Source organism: Emiliania huxleyi, assembly GCF_000372725.1.
Source record: "Emiliania huxleyi CCMP1516 unplaced genomic scaffold EMIHUscaffold_71, whole genome shotgun sequence".
Taxonomy (NCBI): Eukaryota; Haptophyta; order Isochrysidales; family Noelaerhabdaceae; genus Emiliania; species Emiliania huxleyi.
This window is the reverse complement of record NW_005196681.1, coordinates 1-6,619: the sequence shown is the minus strand read 5'-3', so window position 1 is coordinate 6,619 and position 6,619 is coordinate 1. Positions and strand designations below refer to the sequence as shown.

At 66.0% G+C, this 6,619-nt stretch overlaps 3 protein-coding genes across 3 annotated transcripts in view; 1 reads left to right on the top strand and 2 right to left on the bottom strand.

Moving 5' to 3' along the window:
- The window catches only part of EMIHUDRAFT_105697 (hypothetical protein), a gene marked incomplete at both ends in the record, with an annotated part of 5,345 nt that extends 4,499 nt beyond the window's left edge, over positions 1 to 846 (bottom strand). The window contains 4 exons of the mRNA XM_005761333.1: positions 78 to 297; positions 517 to 556; positions 587 to 722; positions 754 to 846. Of these exons, the coding sequence (XP_005761390.1) occupies positions 78 to 297; positions 517 to 556; positions 587 to 722; positions 754 to 846 (489 nt within the window). The remainder of the gene's footprint in view (positions 1 to 77; positions 298 to 516; positions 557 to 586; positions 723 to 753) is intronic.
- A 174-nt stretch (positions 847 to 1,020) lies between these two features.
- On the bottom strand, positions 1,021 to 2,256 carry ASL2 (argininosuccinate lyase; the record flags this gene model as incomplete). Its single annotated transcript, XM_005761332.1, has 5 exons — positions 1,021 to 1,155; positions 1,190 to 1,321; positions 1,351 to 1,533; positions 1,605 to 1,688; positions 1,852 to 2,256. 5 exons carry the CDS (start codon positions 2,254 to 2,256, stop codon positions 1,021 to 1,023), a joined length of 939 nt encoding a protein of 312 aa, XP_005761389.1.
- Positions 2,257 to 4,770: 2,514 nt separating this feature from the next.
- On the top strand, positions 4,771 to 5,786 carry EMIHUDRAFT_67987 (hypothetical protein; the record flags this gene model as incomplete). The annotated part of the gene is made up of 3 exons (XM_005761331.1): positions 4,771 to 4,911; positions 4,981 to 5,280; positions 5,301 to 5,786. 3 exons carry the CDS (start codon positions 4,771 to 4,773, stop codon positions 5,784 to 5,786), a joined length of 927 nt encoding a protein of 308 aa, XP_005761388.1.
- Positions 5,787 to 6,619: the final 833 nt, after the last annotated feature.

The window sequence follows — 6,619 nt, the reverse complement described above, 5'->3', positions numbered from 1 at the left end:
CCCCCCCCCCCTCCCCCCTTTCCCCTGCGCGCGCGCGCGCGCGTCTCTCCCTCCTCCCTGCTACGGCTGCGGCTCACGTCGTCGCCAAAGAGCGGGTGGAGGGACTGCAGGTCGGCGACCGAGAGCTCGGTCAACGCGCAGCTCCTCTCCTCGGCGAGCTGCACCTGGTGTGCACCGTGCTGCGTCTCATGTACCGCGGCCACTCTCCTGCCTTTGCAGCTCCTCTCGGCGGGCTGCACCGCCCGGCCGGCGACGTGGTGCGTCTCGCGGAAGGGCACGCCCTTGCGCACGAGGTACCTGCCCGCGGGTGGAGCTGTGAGCGGCTGCCCTCACGGGGCACGCCCCTGCGCACGGGAGGCGCTGGTGCGCTGGTGCGCTGGTGCGCTGGTGCGCTGGTGCGCTGGTGCGCTGGTGCGCTGGTGCGCTGGTGCGCTGGTGCGCTGGTGCGCTGGTGCGCTGGTGCGCTGGTGCGCTGGTGCGCTGGTGCGCTGGTGCGGCTACGAGTGCCGCGCTCACTCGGAGAGGTCGGTGGCGAGCATGAACGAGTTGAGCGCGCCTGTCCGCAGCTCGAGGGGTGACCTCGCACCCCTCACGGCTGGCAGGAGCGGGAGAGGAAGCTGTTGCGCGCCGCGCATGCGCGCCGCCGCTGGCTGCAGCGTCGCTAGCACGCCGGAGGTGATCTTGAGGGCGGCTTGCACCGTGTCGAGCGAATCGAAGAGCGCCTGCGCGAGTCACGGACGATGTGGTTCCGACAGTGCACTGGCTGCGCGGCGTCGAGGCTGCGCCGAGCGCCTGCTTGTCCTCCTGCAGGTCCTTGTTGTAGGTGAGCGGCAAGCCCTTGATCATCGCCAGCAGGGCCGTGTGGTGGCCAAGCACGCGGTTCGCCTGGCCGCGGCACGGGGCGGGTGGAGCCCGGTGACCAGGCTCGCGGCCCCCGCCCCTCCGGCGCACTATATACTATGTATATAACGCCTTTCCGCGCAGCAGCTCCTAATTAATTAATTATTAACTATTAATTAATTAGGCGCACGCCTTTCCGCGCAGCAGCTCCGCCGCGTCCGGGTTCTTCTTTTGCGGCATCAGCGACGAGCCGGTCGAGTACGAGTCTCCGCACTTGACGAAGCCGAACTCCTGCGTGGAGAAGACGATGATGTCCTATCGTCAGAGTGCCGTCGTCTCACTGCATCACGGCCTCGCGGCTCCCGCGCCGAGACGACTCTTGCTCCTCGGCGAAGCGAGACAGGTGCGCCATGAGCAGCGTCGCCCAGCCGGAGAGCTCGACCACGAAGTCGCGGTCCGACACCGCGTCCATCGAGTTTGCCTGCAGCCATACTCACGGCAGTGTGATACCAGTGAGGACGCATTGACACCGCGTCCGTCGCCGCTCGCCGTCGGCCGCGCGAAGCCGAGCGCCGAAGCGAGGCTCTCCCGCTCCACCCCGAACGGGTTGCCGGCGAGGGCGCCCGAGCCGAGCGGGCACTCGTTCATCCTCTCCGCCGCCTGCACCAGCCTGCCGTGGTCCCGCCGCCACGCCTAGCGGCATGCGTGCTGCTCTGCTGTCGGTGCCAGTCATTGGCAGCACCGGCCGAGAGCCGAGAGCCCGCCTGCGCGTGGGCGAGCATCCAGTGCGACCAGCGCACCGGCTGCGCCGACTGGAGGTGCGTGTACCCCGGCATGAGCAGGTCCACCTGCCGAGACGAGCTCACTCATTGACTACCTCCATCTCGGCCTTCCTCCGCCACATCTCGGCCGCGCCACATCTCAGCCACATCTCGGCATCGTCTCGGCCACGTCTCGGCTATGCGTCGGCGGCGTCGCCTCTGCGGTGGCGCGCTTGGCGGCGAGTGTGACGAGGCCGGCCAGCTCCGTGGCGAGCTCGGCGCAGACGGAGCGCAGGTGCAGCCGCAGGTCGGTGACCACCTGGTCGTTGCGCGAGCGGCCCGTGTGCACCTTCCCGCCCACCGCGCCGATCAGCTCCGTCAGCCGGCGCTCGTTGGCGGTGTGGATGTCCTCGTCGCCCTCCTTGACGACAAAGGCGCCCGAGGCCCACTCCTCGCGCACCTTGCCCAGCCCCTCGCGGATCTGGCCCGCCTCTGCCGCAGAGAGGACACCCGCTGCCTCGAGGGACGTGGCATACGCGACGCTGCCGGCAATGTCGGCCGACCACATCACGCGGTCGACGTCCAGGGAGTTGTTAAACCGTTCCATGATCGGATCCGTCTTGCCGGTGAAGCGGCCGCCCCAGAGCTTGCTCATCGCTGCGGCTGGGTTGTCGGGGGCCGCGACGGAGCGAGCGTCGGTTACTACCTGTTCTTCTTTTTCGCGGTACGGTAACCGATTTCTTTTTATGCGCTTTGATCCCAATCACGACACATGAGACATGTGTGTGTGACTCGCCTAGTGTGTGTGTGACTCGCCTAGTGTGGAGACGCCGTGTACCGTGGGGCCTTGTTGTCCTAGCACGGGAGTACCCGTGTGGACCGGAGGTAACAGCAGTCGCAGCAGCAGTATGGCTACGGCATGCTTACGGCATGTACCGCCCGACTCCCATGCAGCATGTCCATGTGTTCAGCACAACCACACAGCGTAGGAGAGAGAGAGAGAGAGATTTTTTTCAGCGTGTCTGGTCTCACCCTGGCGGGTCCGTGCGCAGTAGTCTTGGTCTACGACGCGCGTGGCAGACCGCGGGCCCGCCGTGGAACAATGGCCTGGCCGGATTGCAGTCCGGAGCCTGTCTGCAGTACTGATGGACGTCGCTCGCGCGGTGGCGCCCCTGGAAATAGGTCGCGTCGAGCTCGTCAAAGTGGCGCAGCAGCTCATCCCTCTCCGGGGTCCCGTGCGCCGTCGCGTGCGAAGTGGCCGCGTTGACCTGAGCCTGCTTCGCGTAGCCCTTGCGCACAGCGTTGACAAACTGCTCTTGCTGGGTCGGCGCATACTCCCAGAAGCGTGCAATGTCAGCCCATAGCGCGTCGCGCTTTCTATCCGACTCGGCCCTGCTAAACCAGTCCAGGCAGACCGCTTTGCAGGCTGTTTGATCGCGTGTGCACGCCTTCCAGTGCTTGGTCGATGTGCCGACCGTGAAATTGAAGAGAACCATATGCGCCAACAGGCCAGAGCGCAGTGACTGCCGGCCGAGATACTCCACCCAGGTCTCATTGGGCGCAACTGGGACCAGCGGCACGCCGCCGGCTGGACCGCTCCTGCGCGAGAGGGCGATGAACCTACTGAGGTTGCCGCAGCCCTGATTCGACATCGTCTTGTCGATCGGGTGCGGGCACAGCTTCGGGTCGCCTTTGCAATGCGCGATCGGGGGCTTGTCCATGGGGCGATGCGGCCAATACTCTGCCCCGCCCTTGTGGTAAAGATAACCCGACACCATCATCTCATTTGCGGTGCGAAAGCTCCACACCAGCCGCTCACGTCCGGGCGATAGGCTGCGGTTCACGCTGTGAAAAGGGAGCTCGCACTCGGCTTCCGGCGGTCTCTTCTCCCACCACTCCCAGGCCAACGGCGCCTGTGGGCAGTGTGGGCTGCACCAGCCAAACGCGGTGCATGCTTGGGCAGCTACCTCGACCCCGAGATGGATGCCGCACTTGTGGCACGCCCTCCACCGTCGATGAGCCAGAGAGCCACCCGCTGCAAAAGCCGTCGCGGCGGACGCCGTCAATGCAAACGCACGGCGTGGCAGCAGAGGAATTGGCGCTGGTGTCGGTGTCGGAATTGTTGCCGCTGCCACTGCACGTGCGTCGAGCAGCATGGCCCACCCGACCCGCACGAGCTCCTGGCGCGAGCGGCAGCGTCCGCGGGCCTCCTCAGGATAAGTTTCGAGCGGGCCTGGTAAAAGATGAAAATAGGACCCTTTTGGGCGAAACAAGACCAACCTACCTACCTATCTGGGAAGGGGCCAGCCAGTGGCAACAGACCCCCTATCCGGCTGATTCTCGCTGCAACCTTCATGCCACCTCGCGGTCGTCCCACTCTCGTCGTTCACGTTTCTCTCTCTCTCTCTCCTGGCTGGCCCGTCGTCCTCTGCGGACTCATCGCTCTCCTCGGCCTCGTTCTGCGACGCCGCCGCTGCCTGTGCCGACCCCTTGTCTCTCGGCTTCTCTCGCCGGTACTCGCCACGGTCGGTCGGTGCCCTCTGGTAATTCTTGTGCATGGTGCGGAGTGCATTGCCGTTCTTCACGGACGGAGTCGCTTAGGCGGCTCCGGTGGTGAGCCGGTGTGTGTGCCAGTCCGCGCCAGTCCGCGCCCTTGTCGTGCCAGTGTGCTGTGAGAGTTGTGTTTTAAGAATTCTTCAAGGCGCGACGCCATACAGTCACAGTGCCGACAGGGTTCCGGCTCCTAGCCGGATAGGGGGTCTGTTGCCACTGACTCGCGCCAAAACGCCCTACCTACCTACCTACCTATCCCCAGGTCGCGCAGCGAAGCGAAAAAAGATGAAAATAGGGGGTACCTACCTATTGCAGGGCCTTTTGAGGACCCCTTTTGGGCGAAACAAGTGCAACCTACCTACCTATCTGGGAGGGGCGAACCAGCAACACACCCCCTAGGGATCCCCTATTGTGATGTTAGAGGTGGGTTAAGAGGGAGATGCGCGCGAGCTGCGGGACCGCCGGGACGGCGGGCGGGTGATTGCGACTCGCCGCCAGGATCCCTACTGCGGTGGTGTGATGAGTGAATGCACCTGAGCAAAACCTGACGAGGCTGTACCTAGGTGGATCCCTACCCGGGTATCCGGCTGGTTCACGGCTGGGAGCCGGAACCAGCATGGCTTCCCCTCCGCCCATTACCGCCTCGCTGCTGGCGTACACGTTCAATCAAGACGCGACCTGCCTCGCCATTGGCACCGACCGCGGCTACCAGATCTTCACTTGTGAGCCGTGGGCGTCCGCGCACTCATGCTCCGAGGTCCACCCCAATCGCCCCGCAGCGCCGTCCAGGACGGCCGCCACGAGTTCCCTCCGCCTCGTTTGCCAGGGTGGAGTCGGCGTGGTCGAGCTCCTCCACTCCTCGTCGCTCGTCGCACTGGTCGGCGCCGGCACCCGCCCGGGAGAGTCGACGCGGCGGCTCGTGATGCTCAACACCCGGACAAACACCTCCATCTGCGAGCTGAACTTTTCTTCGTCCGTGCTGCGCGTGCGGATGAACGCCTCGCGGCTGCTGGTTGTGCTCGAGACTCGGACGCACATCTTTGAGCTCTCGTCGATGAAGCTGCTGCACACCCTCGAGACGGCACGCCCCGCCTCGCCCCTTTGCAACCGCAGCATCGAAGAATACGTGGTCACGACATCGCACAGGCGCCTAACCGTCTCGGGCTCGCGGACATGTGCGTCGCCGTCGGCCGCTGCCACGCCGTGCTGCCCGCCGCCGCGCCCGGCCAAATCCTCTTCTTCGACGCGCTGCAGCTGCACGCCCTCTCGACGCTGCACGCGCGCAAGTCGGCCCTCGCCGCCCTCGCCATCTCCCCTTGCGGCTCGCGTGTCGCGTCCGCCTCGGAGAAGGGCGCCGCCCGCCCGGCCCAGCACGCTCCTCCCCGCGCCGGGACGGTGATTCCGACCCGCGTCGAGGACCAACTAGGCACCACCGTCTCGGTGCACTCCTTCCCGCAGGGCGAGCTGCTCCACGCCTTCCGCCGAGGAGCCATCCCCGCCTCCATCTACCACCTCGCTTTCTCCTCCTGCCTCCCGCCCCACGACGGCGCCGCCTCGGGCGCGGGCGCGGCGGCGGCGACGGCGCAGGTCTGGCGCTGCTCTCGAGCTGCGATGCCGATATCCGGGCTTTAGCAAGCGGAGGTTGATGGCTCACCAGGCGGCCGCGGCGCTGCTCTCGAGCTCTGCGATGCTTTGCGCCGTCTCCTCCTCGGGCGACGGAGCACGCCTGCGGAGCCCGGCACGTGAAGCTGTCGTGGTGACGGGGAGCTTCTTCCCTCCAGGCACGGTGCACGTCTGGAGCCTCGACGCACAGAGAGGCGCCGTTCTCGGCCTGTTGGCGGAGGCTGTGAAGAGCGTCTCTCCGCACCGCCTCGATGAAGTGAACAGGCGCGGTCGGCGGGCGGGCAGTTGGCGGCGGTGGCGGCCTGACAGGAGGAAGCTTCTCACTGCTGTCGCCGTCTTCGCTGCTGGCGGGCGAGCGAGCCTTCGCGCAGGCGAGCTGCTGTCCTCCCTCGCTCCTTCCCTCTCCCTCTCCCTCTCCCTCTCCCTCCCTCAGCTCGCACCCCTTCCCGGTTTTGCGCAGGCCAAGCTGCCGCCGCTCACCCGCGCCGTGGCCGCGCTGCGCCCGTCCATTTCCGACGCCAACGAGATGACGATGCTGGTGCTCACGGAGCGAGGCATCTTCTACTCTTTCCGGCTCGACGCGCTGCGGGGCGGAGACGGTGTGCTGCAGGACGAGCGGCGTGTTGGATTGGTGGACAGCTAAGAACATGGCAGCCTACACTGAAAGGGGCAGCGGAATTACCGGGAGTCGTACAAAGTCGTCAGTCGAAGAAGCGGGCGCGCCGCGTTGGTGTATGCGCTCTGGGGCTGTATTGCTGGGGCTTGGTCATCGACACCGCCGCTCTTTCGAGTTTCGCGGTGCGCCTTGAGAAGGGCCTTGTGCCATCCGGTAAGAAATTACG